The sequence below is a fragment of the Rhinolophus sinicus genome, chromosome 1 (assembly GCF_057876585.1).
Source record: "Rhinolophus sinicus isolate RSI-liver-muscle chromosome 1, RSI-T2T, whole genome shotgun sequence".
Classification (NCBI taxonomy): domain Eukaryota; kingdom Metazoa; phylum Chordata; class Mammalia; order Chiroptera; family Rhinolophidae; genus Rhinolophus; species Rhinolophus sinicus.
In genome coordinates this window covers 8,406,354-8,432,193 of record NC_142501.1, presented here as the reverse complement: position 1 = coordinate 8,432,193, position 25,840 = coordinate 8,406,354, and the positions used below count along the sequence as shown (strand labels likewise).

At 51.6% G+C, this 25,840-nt stretch overlaps 1 protein-coding gene across 4 annotated transcripts; it reads left to right on the top strand.

Annotated features, from left to right (window-relative positions):
* Positions 1 to 3,028: 3,028 nt before the first annotated feature.
* TEF (TEF transcription factor, PAR bZIP family member) lies at positions 3,029 to 25,656 on the top strand. 4 transcript variants are annotated; one of them, XM_019734451.3, is made up of 4 exons: positions 3,029 to 3,348; positions 15,808 to 16,125; positions 20,891 to 21,111; positions 22,264 to 25,656. In XM_019734451.3, the coding sequence occupies exons 1-4, from the start codon at positions 3,129 to 3,131 to the stop codon at positions 22,477 to 22,479; spliced, it is 975 nt and encodes a 324-aa protein (XP_019590010.1). In that variant the 5' UTR covers positions 3,029 to 3,128; the 3' UTR covers positions 22,480 to 25,656. The 4 variants fall into 4 exon arrangements, with proteins under 4 accessions (XP_019590010.1, XP_074182559.2, XP_019590012.2 ...); XM_074326458.2 differs by having other exon boundaries at positions 3,075 to 3,348; positions 20,891 to 21,136; XM_019734453.3 differs by lacking the exon at positions 3,029 to 3,348 and adding an exon at positions 11,939 to 12,131.
* Positions 25,657 to 25,840: the final 184 nt, after the last annotated feature.

Here is a 25,840-nt window from a genome sequence, read left to right as displayed (position 1 = left end):
GCCTGTGACTTCTCTAAGGACGGAATCATTTGGGCTCGGTTTGCAGTAGCGGCTCAGATGCTTCATAAATGACTAGAGGAGTATGAGACGCCGACTCAGTTGAGCACCTTCTTTGTACCGGGCACTGCATGTAGCGTGTCTGTTCTCCACAGCAACCCTCAGGTTTGGTGTCCACATCTTAGAGCCAAGAGAGGTTCAGTGAAGGTCCTAAGGACTCTTAGAAAGGAGGCCAAAGAAAGATCGAGAACCACTGGGAACTGGCTGATCAGCCAAGATCCCTTCAGCGCTGACGTCTGGGGTTCTCGGCACCCCTGACTGCACCGTGAAAAAGCAAAGTGGCATGGCGAGGTACTGCTCCTGAAAGAAAGTGCAGACCCATCCTCAGGCTGCAGAGATCGTGAACCTGCCTCAGGATCTCCCTTGAACTCAGAAAATCAAAGCGTAAGATCAGCAGGACTTCAATGAACCTAGTGGACTAAGTTGCTAAATTCTCGTACTTTCCCCTAAATCTCTTCTGGTCCTCATTTAGCTCATGTTGGTAAGCACTAACCGAGCAGCGCCCTGATCTCAGATCCTGGGGATACTATGACTGAAGAATCATGGCTTCCCTTGAATCTTCGGTTTCTAGGGAACACAGACCTACAGGGAAGAGTGTAGGTTAATGTGACAGATACAGTGGTGGGACAGACACATGAGGTGCCAGGGAAGGCACCTCATTCAGGCTGGGGAGCCCAGGAGGGCTTCCTGGAGAAGGTGATACTGGAATTGAGGCTTAAAAAGATTGTATCGTTGTAATCAGTGTGCGCTTATTGTCCTGCATCTTTTTGTCTTGATTGTGTTTCACATGTGTGTCTCCACGCCCCTATGTAACCTAGATATTTAGGGTCAGTGGCTGACATTTCGCCATCAACGGCCCACGCTGGCTTGAACAGCCCCCAGTCATTAAATGCAGGCCCATTTTCGGTCTTCAGTCCTGGGAATAGGGCCACAGTGACCAAACCACCATACCCTAGTGGGCTCCTCCCTGCCTCTGGGGAAGCTGCTTCTGAGGAGGGGCCACCTGGGCAGGTAGGGTAACTGTCAGGGACCTGGGGGTGCAGGTGGGAGCAGCTCTGCACCTCTCCAGAGAAAGCCTTGAGGGCTCTGCCAGAAACTGCATCCACATATGCCCCCGACCAGGGGAGCCATCTATAGCACAGCAAGACCTCTGAGCCAGGAAACCCAAGAAGTGCAGACAACCCCAACACACCTGCATTTGGCCCCTCCAAATGTCCCCAGGCTTGTATGTGGCCTCACCTCTCCCTACCTCTGCCCTCCCTAGCCACTTGACCCAGCAATGGCATAAAGTCCTTAAGGGCAGGGACTTGCCTGGCGGGTTTGGTATTTAACTTTGAATTCCTCAGAAGGTCTGGGCTGTGCCAGGTATGCACTAAGCACTCTTTCACATCTTAGAGGCTTAATACATTGTACATTGAAAGGGGTCTGCAGAGTGTTCAAAGGAACGAATCTCTGAGAATGAAGTGTCACACAGCAGGTGGGTATTTCTGAGACATGTAGGGTACTTCCTGTTGTCTCAAATCACACTCCGTGGGCACCTACCCACTCTACTTTGTGCTAAGCTAGTCTGGCACATGACAGGGTTCTTGAAACAAGGAATGGTTAATGCACCAGCCCAGCCTCAGTCAGCGCCAGCCTGTAAATCGAGGCAGCCTGCACACCAGGCCCACGGAACACTTACCCCTGGGATTGCAGAGGCAAATGGCATTAGAAGGATAAATAGGAAATTAAATTTGTTGTGAGGAAAGGGAATGGAGAAGGCTTTATCAAAAGTTTTGAGCTTTGAACGATGTACTGTTTTTTGTGTTCAAAAATTGAAATTAACTAATTTTGGAAAAGAACATGGTTTGGGGAGGGCTATTAGGGAGGGCGGGAGGGTAATTGGAGGACAAGGTGAGGTTTGCTGGGAAGGAGAGAGGCCTGAAGGGATTCCTAGAATATGTCTGATTCTGTGCAAAATGGGAATTTGGAAAGCGGCAAAGGACTACATAGATGTCAGCTGCAGTCCAAGGAAGCAACTGCTTATTGCATCCAACCAGAGTGTCAGGGATGCAGAACCAGAGCTGAAGAGACCCTTGGAGGTCACGACATTCAGCAGATTTGGACTGGAGACCCAGAAGATCTGCGCAGCTTGTTCAAGACCCCACATCAGTGCGTGGCAGCGTCGAGCTGACACCCCCAGCCAAGTCTGATGTTGGTCTTCAGTGCAGGGCGACATACAGAACCTCGGCTTCAACCACACGTTCAAGTGTCCTGGGGACCACACAGGCCAGTGTCCTGGTGAGAGGGCCAGGGAGGGGATTATAGCAAACAGCCAATTGCCACCAAGTTTCCCGGAACAGGCTGGGAAGCAGGACATCCTCCAGGACAGGCCTGAGACAGGTCTGCAGAGCTGCCCCTTTCGGTGGTGCCTGCTCTGCCTGCCTTCCCAGCACTTGTCTGCTGGCACCTGCCTCTTCTCCCCTCTCTGGAACACCAAAGGGCCCCAGAAGGCTCCAGGTTTTGTCACTTCCCTGAGAACAGACGTGGAGCTCTGCAGACGGTGCAAAGCCCCAATTACTCACGCCTGGTGCACACCCGTGTGCCTTGCACGGCACACGTGCATCTGCATCAAAACACACCAGCCACCCCTGGAGACTCACGAGTCCACAGGTGACTGCACGATGTGCCTTCACGGGCCTGTATGTGCCAACATAGAGTGTATCCTTTGTGCCGAGCTGCCTGTGGTGGCTGGGTCTCAAATCGCAGCCCCAGTTGGTTCCCATGGCAGGCGCCAGGGCTCCTCCACGGAGCATGCCTGAGTGTGCAGTGCACGTTCGCGGTGGGCGTGGAGCCGGCTCACTGTTCTCACCTGGCAGGCCCTGGTTATGGCTCCCAGCCTGGGGGAGAACTTCCCTTTGCAAAGTTAGATAACAGACCGGGCTCTCTGTCAGAGGATTGGCGGGGTGGCTCCACGTGCTGCAGCTGGCACAGGGCCAGGCCCGCCCTGCCAGGCAGCGGGAAGGGAAGGCCTGGCTGCAGCCGGAGCTGGCAGGTGGCCCAGCTGGGGGTGGACGGGCGGGCTGGGGTCCATGCTGTCGATTGGCTGCCTCAGGCTCCCGCCCCGCCTGCCTCCACAGCTTGCGGCTCCCCAGCCAGCTCCTGCCTCTCCAGCTGCTTCTGAACTCCCAGAGCAAGCTCCTCCTGCCATGTCAAGCTGTGACCGGATCGGAGTGGCCCCTGCCATGGACATGCCTGAGGTCCTCAAGTCTCTGCTGGAGCACTCTCTGCCTTGGCCAGAGAAGAAGACAGGTAGGAACGGAGGTGGCCTGCATTGGCTGGCCACGCAGGTGCCCAAGGGGTGGGGGCAGCCACACGCACAGTGGCAGGACGGGCATCTATCTCCAAGCTAGAGAGAGTCCCCAGCAGGGGTCTGCTGTTGATCCCTTCCTGGGCCAGATGAAGGGTTGGGGTGCAGAGAGAGACATGGTGGGAGTGCCCCCTAAGCCTGCTAGCTTGGGGGAGCTATGGGCAGCATGTGGCCACTGACAGGTGCTATGCTCCCGTGGGACAACCATGAGACCAGAGGACTCTGCTGAGAGAATGCCCTGGATGCTGATGCTTATTAAGTTCCCTCCCTGTGCATGTGGGGTGGCAGGGGACCGGCAGAGGCTGTAGATTGGGGTAGTCTCCTATCTGGAGAAGAGGCTTTCCTCCATGCGCCTGCTTCAGCGCCTGCTCGCTGGAGGGCTGAACCCACGGATGGGAGGGAAGCTGTTATGTAACAGAACTACAGGCTCAAAGCCCGGGTTCCTAGGATACCACAGGCAAACATGGGGCGAGGGAACCATGCGGAGGAGGGCGTGGACCACGGGCCAGAGCCAGCTGCCAGCCCCAGGTGTCTACCAAGTCCTATCTGAGAAACCCAAGGCCACGGCTAGCTTGGGGACCACCTGCTCAGGGTACCCCCTCCCCCGTAAATCTTTCTGCTAGTCTCTTCTGCTCTAAGATGTCAGGGGCTCACACCCAGGTCCTCATTGCTCAAACTCCCCAGGTACCTTTAAAGGAAGGAACCCAGCTGCCCTGTGCTGCCCGAGTCTGACTTAGGAACCCCAGTGTCCCCTCAGGGCCCTCTCTCAGGCCTGGCCCTCGTATATGTCTGGTACGTCTCCCCACCAGGTGGCCCTGGTTGTCCCCGTAGGGCTGCCTTCTGCAGGACCCTGAGCCTACTCCCTGACCCGGGAGCCTGAGGACAGACACTACAGCCCCTACCTTCGCTTTCACCACTTGGGCAGCTGGGCTCAGGGAAGGACAGGCGGCAGGCTCTGCTCCTTGGAGGCACTGACCGAGGGAAGAAGGTGGGTCCCAGAGCTCAGGGCAGGGTCCCCACGGGCTCTTACAGGAGTAATGGGCCCCAGGCCCAGCAGACCACAGCCTGTGGTTTTGAATGCTGGGGCTGTCTGGGCCACCCTCCAAGGCAGGCATCACAGAAGGACTTCTGGTGCCCTCCTAGCACTCAGGACCCCAGCTGCTCACCAGGAGAAGCTCATCTCCTCAGATCACCCTCAGCTCAGCCTGGCACATGAGCCAGGGCTGACTTTTGTTTTGCCATTTCTGAACGGGCTGTGTGGGCTGGTGAAGCTGACGTTCTCCCAAAAGCTAGAGGTACGGGGCTCTCTTCTTGGTCCAGGCAGCAGGGAAGCTGGGATGTCCAGGGTGGCCGAGCCCCTGGACAGGGAACTGCTGGGCTGTCAGCAGCTTGCAGGGACAGCTCCCAGCTGGGCAGGGAGGGGTTCTTGGGGGCAACTCAGGGCGCTGCTCCTCTGATGAGGATAACAAGGCCTTTGAAGTGTGGCAGCAGCTGCTGGTCACTGGCTCGCAGCTGGTCCACCGAGCCCTGCGACAGCCGGAAAGTCCCCATCGCTCACTGTGGATGGGAAGTTGGGGCCCAGTGCTGAGAGCACTTGCTTAAGGTCTCAGGCAGAGCTCTGCCAGACGCTGGCCAGCCCTGCCTGAGGACCAGCTGGGCTGGTCCAGGAGCATGGACCAATGTCTCGGGCCACCTCCTGTCACTTCTCCATGGGGTATCTCTCTGAGGGTCAGAAGCATGAGGCCCCGCGGGACTGACAGATGCCAATGGGTAGATTAAATGAGGGTCAGTGCACCCCACAAAGACCTCCCTCACATTACTGCCCTCAACCTGCCATCACCACTTTCCAAAGCTCCCAGACTCTCCAAGTCTTTTACAAAAATAAAAGCATCTACCTGAAAAGCAATACACCTTGGTGGGAAGAGAGAACTAGAATTTCCAGCAGTCATGTGGCGAGGACTGTGAAAGTTCTTGATGCAGCAGCTTCTCTCCCTGTGTCCCCCACTCTGGCTTTGGACCTCAGTGGGTGGAAGACAGCTGAGGTGCCAGTTGCCCTGGAAACAGTTGCCATCAGGATTGCTTGCTCTTTGCTTTGGTGCAAAAGGGGTGGTTTCTTGTGGGGGACTGAGACCTCTTCACAAACTCCCCACTTTCTCCAGTCCAGTGACCGCTTCAGCACACATCTAGATCACGTGCAGAGTATATATTTTGGGTCCAGTGTGAGGGAATTTCAGAGAAAAGCATGAGGAGTGTGAGGTGTGCTCTCACGAGACTGCTCTCCCTGCAGCCTCTCCATTTTCCAGTTCAAAGACGTTCCCTGAGACCTTCCTTGGGGTCTCTCCCTCTCGCCTCCCCCCCCGCAGCCTGTGCAGACAGACCACCTCTTTCCTGTCCCTGGTTAAGCAGACTTTATCTAGCAGAGCTGACTGACCAGGCTTCAGCCTCCCTTGGCTTCAGGTTACAACAGCCACCTGGCAGCCCCTCACTCTGGGCCACCAGTTTGACCAACTTTCCTGTGGGCAGAGAAATCCATGTCCAGCAAAAGGGTGGGTCTGTACCCCAAGCCCTGACTCAGTTTCCCCTCTGTCTCTGGGCCCTGATCCTTAAGTCTGTTCCAGACTGCTCACTCTCTCTCTCTCACTTTCTTCTCCAGCTTCTGCAAAGACCCTGCTTCTCTAAACCATACTGTTAGTTCTTTACACCCGTTCCTTCCTTCACCCTAGAGGGCCTTGGCTGTGCTCAGAGGCCGGTCCCCCATCTTTCTACCAGCTTTGGTCACTCAGGCCTCCTTTGCAAGGAGCCATGGAGCATGAAACACACCCAAAGGTTGAACAAGGCCTTCCCTTTGAGCTGGGCAGGCAGGGTCCCCGCCTCAGGGAGCTCCTAACTAAAATCACTGGTGGGCCACCCCAGCCAGGTATCCTAGACACGCCTCTCTCTCCATCCCCATCTGTAAAAGGGACAACGCCTACCTGCTTCATAGACTTGTTGCCAGGATTAAATGAGTTATCCCACGTGCAAGTGTATGCAAACTGTGAAGTGTCACGCTGTTTTCTCTGTGAAGGGCAAAGAGCAGCTGGGCCTGGCCTTATGCTCCTTCCACCAACATCACATTTGCAGTCTGACCCTCATTCGCTTCTTTCTACCCTCCTTCCTGTGAATATTCTCCTTAAAAGAACCGGGCGTTGCAAGTGTGTGCAAGTGCACATAGGGCTGTCTCCTTGGAAATGCGTGCTGAGGCTTTTAGGGGCCTGGTGCCATCAGCCCTGCACCAAACTGGACCGCCCAGCTGGGCTGGTGGGAGAGGAGATGAAGGATAACAGGCTGGACGGCAGGGGACTTGCTGGGACAGAGGCGGGGCAGAGGCGGGGCCTGGCTGTCCTCTCTTGGATGATTGGGCTGAATGGACCAAGAGGGAGGACTCAACGCAGCCCGGCTGTCCCGAGTTTGGCCTCAGTAAGGTCCATGTGGTCACCTCCACTCCCAGCCTGGGGTCACCAGGCAAAAACTGAGAAATGGAGAAATCGTGATGTTTGCTTTCAGGGAAGAGGAGGGGGAGGGGGCCTTCTGCGTGCTGGAGGCCTTAGCTCCTTCAGTCCTCACTACCACCTTCTAAACGGTGAGGACATGTACTCAGAGGTAGGTGGGCCAGCCTCTCGCCTCACTCCCACCTTAGGTGCTCAGCCACCTCCTCTAACTGTCCCCTGTCACCAACCAGAGAAACATGAGAAACTCTCACTGGGTGCCAGAAACTGACGGCAGTGTCCAGGAATGCCCCTTCCAGATGGCTTTGCATCTTGACGGGCCTACCCCAAGGCCAGGCTGCTCAAGGAATGAATCCTGAGTCTGAGCTGGGAGTCATGCTAATGGCTTTGCATGGGAAGCTGATTATCGGTTCTACAGATGAGGAGACTGCGGCTCAGAGACAGGACGGCCACGTAGTTGTCAGGGGTTCCAACCCAGCTCCTCCTGCTTCCGGGCTCATCCCTGCCCATAGGATGCCCGGGTCTCGGAAACCCTGTCTCTGGGCAGCAGCTCTTCAGTTATCCTTTGCTTTCTCATCATCTGCATACTGCGCATTTGCTACACTTGTGGAGTGAATGAGACACACATGGCCCCGCTCGCCTGGTGGGTATATTCCATGGGGGGATAGACAATCATCAATCAGGGATTAGGAACAGCCTCTCTGAGGGGTAACATTTAAACTGAGGTCTGAGGGTGAGGAAGAGCCAGCTCTACCAAGAGCTTTCCGGCTGGGGGAACAGCACGTGCAAAGGCCCTTTCTTGGGGAAAGAAAGACACATGACTGAGTAATAAAAGGCCACTGTGGCCGCAGAAGGTGAGCAAGGGGAAACAAGGGAAGAACGGAGGTTGAAGAGACCTAGAAGGGGGAGACCCTGCAGGGCCTTGAAGGTCACAAGGAGAGTGAGCCTGTCATCTCTCTGCTTGCAAGACCCTGCCCACACCCACTATTCTTGGGGAAGTGACAGGTAGGGAGGAATGAGTTATTCCCAGAACAATACAAGGTGGAATTATAGTAGGAGTTAACTTCCATTGAGCACTTCCTATGTACCAAGTTCTACTCTCAGCAGTGTGCCTGAATTGACTCCTTTACTTCTGATACTCAGGCACAGAGAGGTTAAGTAAGTTGCCCAAGGTCACACAGGAAGTAGTCGAAGCACAAATCAGACCCAGATGGTCTGGCTCCAGAGCCCACATCCTATCACTGCACCACCAATGGGGCTGGCACTGGAGAAACCTTAGCCATCAGGCGGTGTCTGTTGAGACATGGCCAAGGCTGGAGTGAAGGCTTCTCTCTGGAAATGACTCTCTTGGGGCAGCTCTCCAGCTGCAGTCTGAATCCTGGGAGTGGGCAAAAAGCAAGCCAAACAGGAAACTAGTATTCTTGAGAGTATTGAAGAGATGGGCAAGAGTTAGTGAAGCACCTCCACCCACTACTTCTGCCTAGAATACACTGAGACCAAGGTACAAAGCACACCCCGGAACTATGCAGCCACAGGTATGTGGGCAGGAAAAGAGGCAGCTGTTGGCCAGGCTAGTGCTGGGGGGACTTGCCAGGTTTGTTATTCTAGGTTCAACTGTGAAACACAATGACTGTTATTTAGTGTTAATAACGTTGTATACGACTTGGCTCTGAAAGGTTTTGTGAACCCTCCTACCAGCACCAACAACAAACCAGCCGACAAATATTTACTGAGTTACTACCCTGAACAAAGCATTGTACTCTCCTGTGTTTGGTATCGGCAAAGCACACAGATAGCTGGGCTCCATGCTCTTACACACACCAGGCTTATATCACATATTTCAGTGAGTTAGGAGACATCTAGCCTACTAGATGCTGAATATGTGGCCAGAGATCATTATCTGGCCAAAGGCTCCAGTGCTGGAGTTTTAGCTCCCATGGAGTTCACGTTTAAACAATACTCCAAATCAGTATAATGGTTTAATGAAAGGCACTTGTTCTGCATAGACTCAAATTAAGTTTTTAACTTCGGTTGGCTAGCAGATTTCTAGAACATAAAAGAGTAGAATTTAAAGCCAGTCCAGCTCTGGAAAAGGCTCCAGTAGACTCTAGGATTCACCCTCAGCCCCACAGCCTTGTCCCCACACCCAAAATAAATTCTGTTCCTGACCCAACACAACCTGAGTGGAAGGGGAAGGGTGGAGGCCCTCCCACTCCATGCCACACACTGTTCCAGGCAAGCACTTGACATTGCTTCTCACACATCTTCATAACCACTCTGTGAGGTAAGCAAATCCATCTCTGTTTCCAAGAGAAAAATAACTGAGGCTTAGGCAAGAGAAGTCACTTGCCCAAGGCCACGTGGCTGGTCAGCAGCTATGGGGAGGCTCTACCCAGACCTGCCTCCCAAGGCCACGCTTCCCTCAAGAACTGGCTGCATTGAAACCCTGTTACTAAAGAACACTAAGGTACCACCTCCTACCTTTAAAGCCTTAACCACGTAATAACATGTTCTTTTCAGGGACTATATTTCTTTGTGGGGCTAACAAACACTATGGAAATGAACTAATTACTTCTCACACCATTTATTTCTCCACTAAGAGAAGGGGCAAGCCACACTCTTATTCCCACTTTACTGACAGGCGCCAAAGGTAGAGAGAGGCCGCTATGGCTCTTCTCTGGTCAGCTGGAGAATGAAGACAAGAACATAATGGCTCCCGCCTCCAGGATGGTGCTGTTGACGGCTGCCAGCCAGCAACATAGCTAACCTCCCAGCTTGCAAGTAGGCACGAGAGAGAACATGTTTGTCATGTTCCTGCACTGTTTGTGACACACCATCTACCCTGTGGTTATCCAGGAAAAAAAAACCTTCTCTGGGGAGTGTCAGTACATGAACAGAGAACTGAATCAAAAGTAATTTTTGAAACCCTAACCTGCTTGCATCACTTCTCACCAGTGTCACTTGCCTGTTAGGTTCATTGCTCCAGGCTGGGTGATGAGTGGAGTGGGCGTTATCCCTTTGGGATAACTGTAGCTTTAAAAAAAATCTAAATCTTGGGGTGACTGGTTTTCTCAGTTGATTAGAGCATGGTGCTGATAACACCAAGGTTGCTGGTTCGATCCCTGCATGGGCCACTGTGAGCTGTGCCCTCCTTAGGGAAAATAAAACAACCTAAATCTTTACTCCCCCTTACTACACCCCACCTTTGTCGTAAACAAATGTGATAACTTTCCATTGTTATAGTATCATAAATCCTCTTCTAATACCTTGAGAATCATTTCCCCTTAACAATGTCACATTAGCCATGAAAATACATGTTTAACTCTACTCCAGTTAAGTTTCTCCATGGCCAAACTAGCCTTTTTAAAAAGTTTCATACATCGTTCTAATCAATCTCCTTGGAATTTCCTTTCAAATTTGTTTCTAAATACCTCTAGGTTAGTTTCTTCCAAAGATATTTTAGCTTAGCCACATACAGAATTCCCACTAACAACAACTCTGCAACACAACAGATTTTCTGTACACAATTTAGTATTTCCACTAAATTGAGAGTGGCATTGTATTGGCCTCCAGGATAATGGATATACCAAGCAGTGGATTTGTACCCATCAGTTTTAGTAAAATTATGAAAACTACCATTTGTTGTAGGTTTGCAACTCTGCGTTTTACCTATATTGGCTTACAGAAACCCCACAAGGTAGATCCTGTCCTCTCTCCATTTGACATCTAAGGGAAGGAGGCCTGGAGAGGTGAAGCAGTTGGTTGGAGGTATCAAGTCAGAAAGTGACTGAAGCCTAATGAGGGAGGCGGGAAGAACTTGAGTTTTGGAGCCAGACTCCATCACGTGCCCTGACCAGCACCCCTTGCTATCCAGGCCTGCTCAGGAGCCCAATTTCTTCTTCCTCCTCAGCTCCCAGCAAAATTCTGATAGCATCAACTTGACAAGTTTCAGCCAGCTGGGCGTTATGGTCACGCATGTACCCTATGAACTGAGGATTCCATCCTACCATTCCCCCGGCCCGACTACGGGAAGGCCACGGCCATTGGCAGGATACAGGATCAACAGGCCAAAGTCCTTGCTTTCTGGGAGTTTAGGCAGGGAGAGTCTAGTATTGTTTGGGTTCAAAGCAAAGTAAGATTTGTGCTATAAAGAGGTACAAAGTTCTGGGTGCTGTTTGGGAGCAGCTCCCTATAATGTCTCATTTCTGTACCCGGCACATTTCCCATTTTCACGTTTCCTGAGGAACTCCCAAGGAATGTTTGCATTTTAAGAGAAGAGGTGATTCTCCCGCAAAATGTGTAATCGGTACCCTGCGTAAAAAGAAGTTTAGTTTTTTCGTTTTTTGTCCCTAGGAAAAGGATGGAAAGGTCCTAGAAAGGAACAGAATTTCAGAGATGTTTAGGACTTTAGATCCTCTAGTCCAACCCCTTAATTTCATAAATAAGGAAAACAGACTCAAGTAAAGCAACTGGACTGTCCCAAGGTCACAGCCGGTAAGTGGGAGGACAAAAGCGTGTCCCCCGGCACTGGCTCAGGGCAGGACCCTTTCTCTCCACCCCACCCCACCCCTGCTCTGGCCTCAAGAATGCTCCCTCCACGCTAGTGTTTATCTGGCCGCCACGCCTGCACCAGAAACCCGGGATTAGTGAGGAACCTGACACCCCCCGCTTCAGCGGCCGCCAAGCCTGTTCCGGCCATCCCTAAGGGAAGGGCAGGTCGTCGTCCGCCGCCCTGCCCTCAGCCAACCTCTGGGTCTCAAAGGAGGAAGGGTGCGGGTTTCGCTCTGCGTCCTGGCCCCACGACCTGGGCAGCGTACCCAGTACAAAAAGGCCCGCCCCTTCCCTCCCCGCCGCAGCCCCGCACGTGCTGCGCCTCGTGCACCAACCCGGGCCCCGCCCCTGCCCTCCATTGGCTGCTCCGCGCCTTCCCCTCTTCCCTCTCCCCACGCGACTAGACTCGGCTGGGGCTCCACGTGACGCGCAGAGGGCGGGCCATGCGGCCCGAACGGGCTTTCTGATAGGCTCCTCGCGCCGGCCCGGCCGCTCCCAGCCCCGCCTCCCTTGAGTGGCGCGTCCAGAAGGTGACGAGATTGGGATGAGAGGGAAGGGAGTGCAGTTACGGTGGTCTGGGAGGAGAGCGGGGGTTATGAAGAGGAAGGCGAAGGTGAAACGTCTGGTAGAGGGGAAGGAGCTGCCGCCAAAGAAGGCCTATGACACTGACTCCAGCAAGCGCCAATCAGGTGACAGGGGCGGATGGGGCTGGGACTCCGGCGTTGCTCCTCACCTGGCCCGGCACGTGTCTCTTTTACCCTGGCAGCCTAACCAATCACGGTCTGGAAGGCTGCGCCCGCCTTCCTCGCAGGGTAGGCCAATCCAAGGCCACGGTTAGGGATGGAGGGAGGCGGGGGAGCTACTGGGCGCCTGCGCAGTAGCTGCCCGTGTTGGCAGCTGCGGCGGGTCGCGCGGCTCCGGCCCTCCTCGGGGGGCGGGCGGAGGAGGTGAGACGGGCGAGCAGAGCGCGGGACACGATGTCCGACACGCGCGACGGAAAGAAGCCGCCGGCTGTGCAGCCGCAGGAGGGGCCGGGCCCGGGGCCGGGGCGCGCAGCTGGGGAAAGGGGCCTGCCGGGCTCTTTCCCACTGGTCCTGAAGAAGCTGATGGAGAACACCCCGCGCGACGCGCGCCTCGGTGAGGGGAAGGAGGGGGGTCTGTACGCTTGGGGGCGGGATTTTATTTAGGGGCGGGGCCTTGTGGGGGCGGGGTCGGACCGGTCCGAGGTTCTGGTGAAATGGTCTGCCGGAGGGGGGATGGGGTCAGGAATGACTAGGGGCCTTGGGGACGAGGCTTGAAGGTTAGGAGGAGAAGGTAGGGGGCGAGTTGAGAGAGGTTGGGTCTAATGGGCGTTGGCGGAGAAGGCTTAAGAGGCAGAGGGTGGGGTGGGGTCGCGGTGAGGAGGTTCCTTGGGGCAGCCCCAGCTCCGCGACGTGTAGGGGTTACTGAGCAGGCTGAAGGGGGTCGCAGCAGCCAATTAAATGATTCTCTAGGGAGCTTTCTCTGGGGACAACTGCATCAGAATCACTTGGGATGCTTGTGTAGAATGCCGGTTCCTGGGCCCCACCCTTCACCCCCGAGTCTGCAGCTCCTGGGACAGGAATCTGCATTTTAAGGAGCCCCCTACCTCCGTGATTCCGAAGTCCATTAAAGTTTGAGAAGCGCTGATTTACATGACAGATTGTCTTGCATATGGTTTTGCACCCTCCTGGGAGGAGGACCTGTCTTCATCCCCACTACTAGGTACACATTGGAGATTTTTTGAAGTGTGTCTTCAGTGCTGCTGCCGAGGTGGGGGAGGGGTGACAGGAGAAGGGGTGACAGGAGAAGGGATGCGAGGCACCTTCTGAGGTGGAGAGTGGGGTAAGGCAGGTAGAGGGATGAGGGTCAGAATGAGGCCACTGGGGCCCTTCACCTGGTTGGTTGGGGCTGACCCTAGATTTGGGGGGCCATTGTGGCAGAGCCAGGCTCCGTTTTGTTTCCTAGGCCACACAGGTCCCCAGGGCCTGTGTGGAAGCAGGTTTGGCCTTGTTTTTCTGCCTGGGAACATGAGGTTCAGGGAGCAGCTGGAGTACCACCTATTGTGGTTTTAGGTGCACAGAGATATACTTTTAATCTGAGACCTTTGGATTTCCAAGAACCATCGGTATAGCTTAGGGATTTGGAAAGGAATAGGCCTCTGTGAATTACCTGTCTTGGAGAATTAATTTTCTTTTTAAAAATGCCATTTCTCTTTCCTGGGTGTGTTCTGAGGCTTCCATTCCTATGGCTTGTCACCGTTGGGTTATAAATAGCTTCAGCATATCAGGTGAGGCCAGGCTCTCTTCTCCTGCTTCGGGACCTCATGTGCACAGACCCTTTTGTTTGTGTTTAAGGCAATGCTTTGTTCCAAATCTGCTGGGACAGGTGTACACATCTGTCGGGTTCTTGTTAAAGATTACCAAATAAGAACCATCCATAATAATAATTTTACTGTATATCAGCAGAGTGCTCACAAAGCACTTTGACAGACAGACTCCTACTTAGTCTTCCACAGCAGTTCTTCCTTCCACTTCCCAGATGAGGAAAGTTGAGGCTCATAGAGATGCGAATGCTTCCTTAATGTCACATAGCTACTAGGCCTTATAAGTCTCAGTCTGGTGCTCTTTACTGTATCGCTGGCAACCGCTGATGTCAATCCCTGTGACTGGAGTGATGAGTCTAGTTCTCTTACAATTAAAACTCCATCTTATAGAAACTGATTAAAAATATTCTTTATTTTCTAGGTTAGCCAAAACCTGGCACTTATTGTTACTTGTCCTTCACTGTGGCTGTTTTTTTCTCTCTTCCTTTCTCCGGTCTCCTTCGATCCCCATGACCCTGCCTGATACGGGTCATAGTCTTTTCTGAACAGAATGTAGAGTCTAGATCTCAGGGAAAGAGAACATTGAGACCATCTCGGCCACGGAGCCCACCAAAGTCTTGTTTTTCTTTTACTGCCCATTTGGTTTTCAACCAAAGCCTGGTACAGAATGCAGTTGCAAGAATTCAGGTTAATTCATATTAGAAGCCACGATCAAATTCGGTTTGTCAAAACCTGCACCTTCTTAACTCACTAGGTGTATCCATTTTTATATTGGACCAACAGACTGATTTTCTGGCCGGCTATCGTCTAGGAGTCCATGCATGACTGGTTTATTTCCAACATAATCATATTTGATTTCTCTTTGCCGTTTCAGAATCCAGAGTTCAAAGTTGTCTCCCTCGACTTGAAAACCCATTATGAACTTGTCATGATTTTATCTCCCACTTTCCTGATTAGCCTCCCTGTCACTTTGATTTCCTTCCAACCTTGTCACATTTCTCTCTTGTCTTTTTTCCTAATTTGCCCTTTCTTGGATATCCATGCATATAACTTTTTGACTGACATAATTAGGTGGGATCCAGTTCCTGCTCATTGATTAATTTTGCTTTGAATGGGAGCAGGCTTTCTTCTTCAGCTCCACCCTCTCCTTTTCCCAGAAAACCTGCCTCGGTCTTCTCTGCTTATTCGAGGACAGACTTGCCTTGAAATGACTGCTGTGAAAAAGGTCATGAAAAGGCAGCTCCAGGCCCTCTGTATTTGATAAACGTAAAGGGAACCTGCAAACCCAGCGTTTTTCATTCAGTATAGACATTTTCCCATAGCCCGCCATCTGCCTGCTCCTGTGTTGGCCCCGAGATCTAGAAATGAATCAGACATAGTCCCTAACCTCTGAGCTCACAGTAGTAATGAATGCCTGCCATTTGCCAGGAATTCTGCAAGATACTTTCAAATGTTATCTCTAGTGTACACCAAAGAGGAAGATTTATCCTTATTTACAGTGGAGGCTGCGAGAGGTTAAGTAACATGACTAGATAACATGACTAGAGTTGCACATCATAGCAACTTGGTGGTAGAGCTGGGATTCAAGCCCTAGATTGGGTTACTATGGAGAAGCATAGCTAGAGGGGCAAGATGGGAACACAAAAGTTCTTGGCCTGAGGAATCAGCTCTTTCCTACTGTATGGATGAGCTATCAGGAAGGCTCAGAAACTCCATTTCCTACCTGTAGACTTTCTCCTGCCGATGCTAATCCCACAGCCCATTCTGAATTAACCCTGGGACCACATTAGGCCTCGGAGCTTGCGGTGAGCGTGAGCATTCTGATAAGGACAGGCTGCCGTCTCTAAAAGATACCACGAGCATGAGTTAAGGTTATAACTGGAGAACACAGTGGGCCCTTGAAATGCATGGAATGGATCAGGACTCAGAGAGATAGGTCATCCCTGTGATGCTTGTTGCTCCCCTCCTGGGATTGAGTTACTCTCTCGTGTAGTGTCTCATCACAGATATTGTATCTGCAGATAAGGAAAAGGGGAAGGAAAAGCTGGAGGAAGACGAGGCTGCGGCAGCCAGCACCATGGCCGTTTCAGCCTCCCTCATGCCGCCCATCTGGGACAAGACCATCCCATATGATGGCGAGTCTTTCCACCTGGAGTACATGGACCTGGACGAGTTCCTGCTGGAGAATGGCATCCCCGCCAGCCCCACGCACCTGGCCCAGAACCTGCTGCTGCCTGTGGCAGAGCTAGAAGGGAAGGAGTCGGCCAGCTCTTCCACAGCGTCCCCACCGTCCTCCTCCACCGCCGTCTTTCAGCCCTCTGAAACCGTGTCCAGCACAGGTTGGTGACGGGCCTTTGGGCAGGGCCACCTGTCCCATCCCAGGAAGTCTACTGCCCACTGAGGGCTGCTTGTGTCTGCATACCCAGTCAGCCCCTACTCTTAGGGCAGGGCCTGGTGGGCCTGCAGTGTGGAGAAACCCTCTGCTCCCCACCTGTCAGCACAGTCCCTGAGGCTGAAGATAAAAATAGCGGTCACCTCAGTGGCAGTCTTTCTGTGGTTGGGGTGCTACAGATGGTCAGGACCGTGAACTGAGTCCTTCCAGTCTGAGGCTTTGAAGGCTAGAATTCCCATTCTGCATTTTCTCAGTGTAGCTCTTTATCCCTGCATGCACTTTGCCACAGATTATTGGGGAGTTCAGGCAATAATAAAAAAAGTAATAATAATACCAGCTAACATTTATTTAGCACTTACTCTGTGCTAGGCATTCACATGTAATCCTCACAAAGAATCTTACGAGATTAATACTACTATCCGTATTTTATAGGTGAGGAAACTGAGAAGGTCAAGGTCACCCAGCTGGTAGGTAGTGGAGGCAGCACTTGAACCCAGGATGTCTGACTCCATCGCCAGGTACTGCTTAGGCACAGGCACAAAGAAGACATCATCTTCAGAATTTCATTTCATCCTCTTGTCCTTTTTCTGGGGGTGGATTGGTTGCTTGATTGGTTTTCATGCCCCTTGGACATGAACCCTCCAGAGAAGGCATGGCCCCTGTTTCAGAAGTCTCTGCAAAGCTTTCTGCAAGCTCAAAGGCATACAGGTTGATGGATCCTGGAGGGACTCCAGGAGCTGGTATGGAACCCAAGGAACCCATAGCCAAAGAATTTTCATGCTCTGTATTTTTAAATTTTATTTTTTATTATGGAAAATTTTTCAAATACAAAAGTAAGAGACTACTCTAATGAACTGCCATGTAACTATCACTTAGCTTCCGTAATTTGTAACTCATAATCTTATATCTGTAACTTCTTCCATTCCCTTCACCTGATTACTTTCAATCAAATCTTAGATATGTTATTTCATCCATAAATATTTCAATATGGATGTAAAATATAAGGGTTCTTTTAAAAAGAAATGACAAAAAGGGGGCAGCCGGTTGGCTCAGTTGGTTAGTACACGGTGCTCTTTACAAGGTTGCCAGTTCGATCCCGACATGGGCCACTGTGAACTGCAACCTTCACAACTAGATTGAAACAACTACTTGACTTGGAGCTGATGGATCCTGGAAAAACACACTTAAATAAATAAAAGTTAAAAAAAAAAAAGGTATTTCAATTGTTTAAAAAACATGACAAAAATACCAATTTTACATCTGAACTTGACAATAAATCCATCAGCATTCAAATTTCCATAAAATTATTTCATAAATATTATTGTTTCATTGTTTTTTTGAATCAGGATCCAGTAAGACCCACACATTTCATTTAGTTGTGTCCCTTAAACCTCTTATTATCTATAGGGCCCTCTCCCATTTTTTTTCTTTGCAATTTATTTGTTGAAGAAACGGAATCATTTGTCCTGTAGAGTTTTACACATGCTGGCTTTTTCTGACTATAGCCCTGTAGTGCCATTTAATGTGCTCCTCTGCCCCTTGTTTTTTCCCTATAAACAGGTTAGATCTAGAGGCTCAGCTGATACCAGCCAAATTCTTGTTTGAAGGAAACGTTTTTTGTGCTGCTGAGGTTGTCCTAGAAGGCTGGCTTCATGTGTGGGTAGGGTGCAGAGCTGGGAATGAGCCCCCATCTGGTGCCTTACACCACCGAGGTGGCGTTCACCTTCGATTTTGTTTCTGAGTAAACCTTCTCACTAAAGTATGGCGTATAGAAGTGCCCACATTGTAAGTAACAGTTTGATGAATCTTCACAAAGTGATGCCACTGTATGACCATCACCCAAATCAGGAGATAGAATTCTGTTGGTGACCCCGCTCAGTCATTATTCTGCAGAGGTGACCACTCGCCTTATTTACATCACCAGAGATGCTTTTCACTTGTAGTTGAACGTCCTATTAATAGAATTGTATATCATGTCCTCTTTTGTGTTTTTAACTATTACACGTTGATTACGTTTATACTCACTTAACATTTATAGCTTCCTATAGCTAGCTTTATGGTACACACATAAATTATGTGGGCATCAGACTCTACCCTAACAACATAAAATGTACAGAACATTCTTATGGAATACTCCTGTGACAAAGAAAAACCACGATACAGATAAGTAAGATTTATACTGAATTGTACACATGGTAAAAATGACGGTAGAATTTCCACTTTTAATTCCTCAGTTGCTTCTGTAGGAAAGACATAAGCAATATGTATTCTGTGTCTAGCTTCTTTCCTCAACTTTTTTGCAAGAATCATCCATGTTGCTGCCTGTGGCATAGTTTGTTTATTTCATCACCAAATTGTATTCCACTGTATGACCACACCAGTTTATCCATTCTGCAGTCGAGGTGCTTCTGGTTTGGGGTTATGCTGCCATCAACATTTGTGTGCAGATCGTCTGGTAAGTATATGTGTACATTTCTACCCAGCAGTAGAATGGTTGGGTCATCGGCCATGCACACATTCAGCTTTGGTAGATAACTGTCAAATAGTGTACAGAGTGGTTGTAGCCATCGATGCTCCCACTGAGACAGGAAATTATAGGCAGTCAGGAAAATGGCCACGGTGGAGGGGAATTAAGGCAGAGACCATAACAAAGCCAGAGGAAGTAACTTTAGTGGCTGAATAATAGATTCAGGATGCTGGACTCACAAGAATAAGCCAGAGTAATCGGCTCAGGTGTAAGGGGAAGAGGAGGGCATCCAGCTTGTAAAAAAGCCAATCAGCTTGCCGAGCCCGCCAAGATTAACTGCCCAGGTACAGGAAAGGGAACCAATCAGTTTGCTGAGCCCACCAAGATTGACTGCCCAGGTATAGAAGACCAGTCAGCTTTGACTCAGAGCTATTATAGTTCCCAGCACAGTGCAGCCCACGGGGCATTTCGCTCAAATCCCCCTCTCCGCAGATCTCCATGGAGAGCTGTTTTTCTCCTGCGCTTTTTGTCTTATGCTTTTCCAATAAACTGTTTCTGCTTAAACCTCACTTGCCTCTCCGGATTCTCCGTTTCCATTCTTCGGTAACGGCGGGATCCCATTCCCGGGAAAATACCTCAGGGTCCTAATTCACCACCAGTGGGGTATGGGGGCTCTAGTCAGCCTTTGGTACCTTGGCTGTTCTGTAGGTGTAGAGTCTGGCATCTTCAGTATTGCCACAGGGACCACATTGGCCCCTGGTCATTCACTCCTCTGACGCTCAGCCCTCTTTGTAATTAACCCCCCAGATAGGATACAAAGAGTTTATATGCATGATCCAGTTAAAACCTCTCTGATTCTGTCACACCTCTGCTCAGAGCCCTCCAATGGCTTCTCCCATATCAGGGTAAAAGTCAAAACTCAGTGGTACGATTGACATTTGGACCAGATAACGGGTTGGGGTTGGGGTTAGGGGAGCAACTGTCCTGTACATTGTAGGATGTTTGGCAGCACCCTTGGCTCCTGCTCACTAGATGCCAATAGAATACCCTCGACCCCCCATTATGTGACCAAATGTCCTCTGCAGGACAGAATCATCCCCTACTGAGACCCACTGCTTTCTTGGGATTAGAGGCCCCATATTTTCTGTTCTTGACCTGTCCTCTTACTCTCTGCTCTCAGTTATTCACTCCAGCTACACTGGCTTTCCTTGTTGTTCCTCGGACATGGCCGTGCACTTGATGTTCACTCTTCCTGAAATGTTCTCTCAAATATTCACATGGCATCTAATGCTTTTAAAGATATTTTAAATTTATCTTGTGTGATGGCAGCCTTGACCACTAGAATAACATTCCACAAAAACAAGATTTTTACTTATTTCTCTGCTTTGTCTTTACCAGAATAGTACCTGGCATGTAGTAGGTGTTCAATAAATATTTATTGACAGTTATTTTGTGTACTCCTATTAGTAGCATTGAACAAGTAGGCCAAAGGTCAAGGGTTTTTTCTTACAACTTAACCTCTAACAGCCTTTGAATTCTGAAAGTGCCTTTAATCCAATGTCCACTTTACAGTGGCAACCAGGTAGGGCGGAGAACAAGGATTCATAGTCAGCCAGACCCAGACTCAAATTTTCGTTCAGTCACTTAACCATCTGTGTGACCCTGAGAAAACCATGTCCTTTCTCTGAGCCTTCGTTTTCCTCATCTGTAAAATAAGGTTAACACCGATCTTGCTTGCAGAGTTGTCATACGACTAAATGAGCACAGCGACTGATATGTCTCTGGGGATCCAGAAATGAAAGGCATTTCATGATTCAGTCTGTGTCCCTAACCCATTATAGTTCATGGAGAGATTCAGCTGTTTCTCATTACTGGAGAGCTTAAAACCACAGGAAGTTAAGGAGGTATAATGATTCAATGTTGTGCTTAATGTTTTTCTGCGGAGGGGGAGTAGACAATCAGAAAATCCTGTTTTTCAAGGGCCTCTTTCCTTTTGAGCATTTTGTCCCCAAAGGGAAGAATCCCTTCCAGGTTTGTGTTGTTGAATTGAATCACATATGCCAGTCTAGCTTGGGGGCTGGGGGTGGTGTGGTTTTTCTTTCCTCCAAGTGGCGGTGGCTGTGCAACGCTGAGATTCAAGCAGGTGTCTGGGTGTGTGACATGAGTCTTCATGGTCCAGTGGGCTGCTTCGGGACCCCCTGTGTCTTTCAGACCCCCTCTGAAAGACCCCCTCTGTGTCTTTCAGAATCCTCCATGGAAAAGGAGAGGGAGACACCCAGTCCCATTGACCCCAACTGCGTGGAGGTGGATGTGAACTTCAATCCCGACCCCGCTGACCTGGTCCTCTCCAGCGTGCCGGGCGGGGAGCTCTTCAACCCTCGGAAGCACAAGTTTGCAGAGGAGGATCTGAAGCCCCAACCCATGATCAAAAAGGCCAAGAAGGTCTTTGTCCCTGATGAGCAGAAGGTAACCTGGTGCCATATAAGTGAAGGTACAGCTTTGGTTCAGGAGCTGGGGGGCTGTGCTTTCGCACAGTTGATTTTATCTGGAGCGTCCTCCCTCTTTATGGACACTGTTTAGAAAGGCATGAGTTCAGAGCATAGACCATATCCTGCTGCAGTTGGTAGAAAAAAAAGGGAGTCAGGTGGTTTGGCCCCAGTGTGACTCCACGTAGCTTCTCTGTTCCCCTACCCCGCCTGGTCCTGCTTCTCTGGCTATAGCCCAGCCTGTGGACATCAGCACACAAGGCCACAGGAAATGGGCTGAGCAAGCCCTCGCTTTGAAGGACAAAAGGTAGTTGTATGTTGCCATCCCCAGGGGACAGTCAAGCAGCTTTCAAGCTGATGGTTTTATAGTAATGAGGAGGGGGATGAAGAGGAGGATTTTGCAGTTTTTCTATCCTCTCCTGTGGAAAACTCACAGGAAGGACTTTTCATCCCAGCTTTGGAGTCAGGCAGACCTGGGTTCAGACCCCCGTTTGCCACCTAGAACTAGCTGGGCCTCAAGTTCTTCATCCATAAAATGGGAATAACTGTACCTGCCTCTCAGGAGGTTTGTGAGGCTTTCATAATAATGACAATGAAAACATAAACCTTTATGTGGTTTTTACCATAGACCACGCACGTTATAAGCACCTTGTATATATTAACTCATTTAATCCTCAACTCTTCGAAGTAGTTACTGTTATTACCCCCAATTATAAAAATGAGGGACCTGAAACATTAAGAGGTTAAGGTATTTTCATGGTTCCACCGCTAGTAAGGGGCAGAGCCACGATTTGAAGTCGGGACTGGACCTCAGCCACAACTGAAGTGACTAAGGGAGGCATGGTGTAGGCAGTGCTTTATGTTGGGGTGGCACAGAGCAGCCCCCCAGTAAGGGGAGTCCCCTTCCCTCTACCACTTCCCACCAGAGGGTTCTGTTTCTCCTCCTGGGGAGAGGGTTGGACCCCTCGCTGTTTTTGTCACATGCAGCTCCTTCCCCAGGTCCCAGCTTTTGTTCTGGCTGCACCAGATGAGTGATAGGAGGGGTGTGGGGTGTGGGGTGCTGGCAGATGGGGAAAGGTTGGGTTCCCTTGTGGGGAAAGAGGAGAGACACATAGAGGACACTTCCCCACAGGACGAAAAGTACTGGACGAGACGCAAGAAGAACAATGTGGCGGCCAAACGGTCCCGGGATGCGCGGCGCCTGAAGGAGAACCAGATCACCATCCGGGCGGCCTTCCTGGAGAAGGAGAACACGGCCCTGCGGACGGAGGTGGCTGAGCTACGCAAGGAGGTGGGCAAGTGCAAGACCATCGTGTCCAAGTACGAGACCAAGTATGGGCCCTTGTAACCTGTGCCCTTGCCCAGATGGCGCTGCCTGCACCTCAGCCCTCTGCCTGGGGGCTCCCTGAAACCCCACACGTGTGGAGACTTATGACTCGTCATGGGCAAATGGCGGCGCACCTGCACCAGAGTGGTCCTGTTCAAGCTTCATTGTCACACGGCCAGTGCACGTGGCGACTTCCCTGGGGGGACCGGCGTCCTCACTGCGGAGATGCAAGACAGACGACATAGATGGTGCGTCAGCCTTAGTTCCTATTCTCGGATGTCCCAGTTGAATCGGAAGGGGACCTCTGGAGTACAGATCTTTCACAGGGCGCTTAGGCTGTCCTGACTCTCCCTCAGGCTCCAGCCGGGGCCGTGGAGGTCTGTCTCCGCAGAGTGAGTCCATCATTGTCACCCTTACGTCTTCTCAGGTAGCAGGGTGCATTTCCAGGTGGGCCGTGTCTATGGTCCACCTCACCCTCCCCAGAAAGTCTTTGAGAGAAATCCATTCCCATCTCCCTCAAAGGTAGAAAGATACACCAGCTCATCCATAGTGTCCGCATGGGTCCCAGGCCACGGGAGCTGGGGCCTGCAGCAGAAGCGCACCCGACCATTCTTAGCTCCCACACCCTTTTACTCTGTGGCTCAGGAGTGGAAGTCAGGGAGGAAGACCTGGCGATGGGCTCTGTCTGCGTTTCGGCTGCTGTGGAGGGCCTCCAGGGCGGCCGGTCTCAGCCCTCATCCCAGTGCAGAGGGCGGCCTTTACTTCTCCTGGTCACTTGTGGAGGCCACCGGAACCTTGTTTGTCCCACTCGACTGGGTTTCTGAGCCTGGTGTTTCTTTTCACCCAGTGACCAATCTCAGATCTTGGACTTAAAAGGAAAACCCCCCTCGTCTAGGAAGTTTAGCTTCCTGGAGCCAGGCTGCACCTTCCGCATGGTGTTTAGAAAACCAGCCTCCACAACCCCTTCCACTGTGGGCTGGGAGCTGGGGCATGTATTTTCGTTTCTTCCTGCTGTGCTCTCCAATGTGGGCCAGGCCAGAGGAAAGCAGACGACGTTTCCCAGCACTCGCTTCAGAATCCCTCCCCCCGGGCAGGCTGCCTAGAGGGCACCCTGGTCAGGGGTCACCAGGGTCACAGCACAACTCTTGGAATAGCAGGTTCTCGGGACATTTACACGGGCTAGAGTCCCCTCAGTCTGGGTCACTGGAGACGTGGGCCGCCACACAAGTTGGGCCGTGGTGTGGTGTGGAGGGGTCCTAGCAGCTGTGGCTTCACTACCTCACAGCTGCTTTCTCTTGTGTCCAGCTGGACTCGTCCTTTTGCTCTGCCCTGAAGAGTCATGGTGGAAATCTGTGGAACCCTTCGCTATTTGTGGTCCGCTGGGTCACCTGCCGATGGGTGTATTTATTGGCTCAGGCAATCTGTGGTAAAGAGGGGTCAGAGGTGACGGGCATACGTCGTTGTGCTTACCGCTGGCTTTATTTAAAGTGGTAGGTGGCTCCAAGACCCAGGCTCTGACCCCTAAGACTTTTTGTACCGTGTTCAGACCAGGGGAACGCCATGGCCCTTGGGGACCTGCACTCCCACCTCTCGGGGGACTTGACAAGGGTCCCTGAGGCCAAGGGAGCTCACCCCCTCCCTCCGGGCCCCTGACTTTTCCTTTGTGGTTCTATGAAAACCATGTTCACACTTTTCACCATTGTAACCACAACAGGGCAGTTGCATCCGGCATGCCAGGGTCCTGCCCCAGGCAGCTCGCCCGCCCAGGCGCTCTGCTCCCTCTGGTCTGGCTGCCCACCAAGAGGGCACTTCTCATTTTGTTATTGGTAGAAGAGCCTCTAGTTTTAAAGCTCTTCCATTTTCTTTGGCCAGAAAGTGTATGGTTTGTGTATTTCTGTTTTCTTTTTAAAGGATGGAGACTAAATTTCTGAATGGCATCCAAGTTCCGGCCCCAGCGGGTGGGATGATGGCCCGATGGCCCTCCTCTTGGTCCCACCTACTGCCTGCTCAGTGCCCTCCCCTCCTCACCCCCAGGCAGAGGGTGTCTGCTTCCTTCCCAAAGTGCTTACTTGGAAAGAGTGTGGCCGCTGGCCTCTTTCAGAAGAGCCCCTTTGAGTCAGGAGCCTGGCAGGGACAGGGAGGAGGCGTCCGTGGAGGTTGCCATGTTGGGGAAAGGAGTGCTCAGGGAAGCGTGTCTCCTTCCCAGGCCTAAGCCTCACGTCCTTGCAGGAGAGGGTTGGTGCCCGCTAGCTTCCATCGTGGGATGGGGAGTCTCCTGGATGCTCTCCGTCTTGGGGCCGACAGCCAAAGACAGGCTCCTGTGCTCAGGTCTTGGACACCTGCTGAAAAGCACTGGAGGCCAGAGAAGCCAACATGAACGGCTTTTCGCGGGTGGCGATGGGCTGGGGTTTGCCAACCCTTCCTAAGCACCCTGTGTTCAGTTTCGTGGCAGCCTCAGTGCAACCTCAGAACAGATAAATCAGGAATGAGCTAGAATGTTGCAAGAATATACATATAATAAATGTGTATCTAGATAAATATATATAGAGAGAGCTTTCATGATGGCCAGTGGAGGACCTGGCTAACTGACCCTTGGCCAAAGGAGGGGTGTGCCTGTCTGGGCCGTGCGGCTGCGGGGGGGCGCTTAGCAGTGGACCTTGCCTGGGTCAGCAGCATCCTGCCTAGGGGCTGTGTGGCCCTGGCCAAGCAGCTCCCACAGTCCTCCAGCCTGAGGCGGGGTGGCAGGCGGGGAGCCAGCCGAGGGCCCCTGGTTTCCATGGCAAAGCCCCACCCCAAAGCTCCTTTAACATCTGTTAATTAAGTGCAATAAATTTTTCTAGAAAACGGCAAAGATGACTCCCAGGTGGATACTGCTGTCTTACGGTGTTGGGGTGCCAGAACACCACTTGGTTTTATTTTTCTAGTGCATGTGATGTGATAAGAGTGTGTGGGGCTCTGCGTCCCCCCTGGGAGCTGGCATTCCAGTGGGCCCCTCTTTCCCACCTGTGTTGGGGGAAGGAGGCAAGGAGAAAATTCCTTCTTCCCAGCTGGCGAGGGCAGAAGCAGACCATAACCCATTGGCCTTATGTGCGTGTGTGCGTGCGAGTGTGTCACTGCTGGTGGGCCAGGGTGATGTGGCGGGAGGGAAGCCGGGAATGTAACCTTTTCAAAACAAAATTAAATATTTTGAGACGAGAATTGTGGGGCTGTCTTTTCTGTGCGCCCCCACCCCCACCCCTGCGTTTCCTGTGTATGGATGTTGGCCTAGGAGCCTGAGGTTACCACTGGCACCCCTGCATCACCAGCCGGGTGAGGGCCAAGTCACCTAACCCGACTGAGCCTCAGGTTCCTCACCTGTCAGATGGAAGTAATTCCTACCCGC

Coding starts and splice junctions, on each gene's coding strand:
- TEF (XM_019734451.3), top strand. CDS start 3,129: ATGCTGTCGATTGGCTGCCTCAGGCTCCCGCCCCGCCTGCCTCCACAG. Junction 3,349..15,807: donor TTGGCCAGAGAAGAAGACAG/GTAGGAACGGAG, acceptor TTGTATCTGCAG/ATAAGGAAAAGGGGAAGGAA. Junction 16,126..20,890: donor TGAAACCGTGTCCAGCACAG/GTTGGTGACGGG, acceptor TGTGTCTTTCAG/AATCCTCCATGGAAAAGGAG.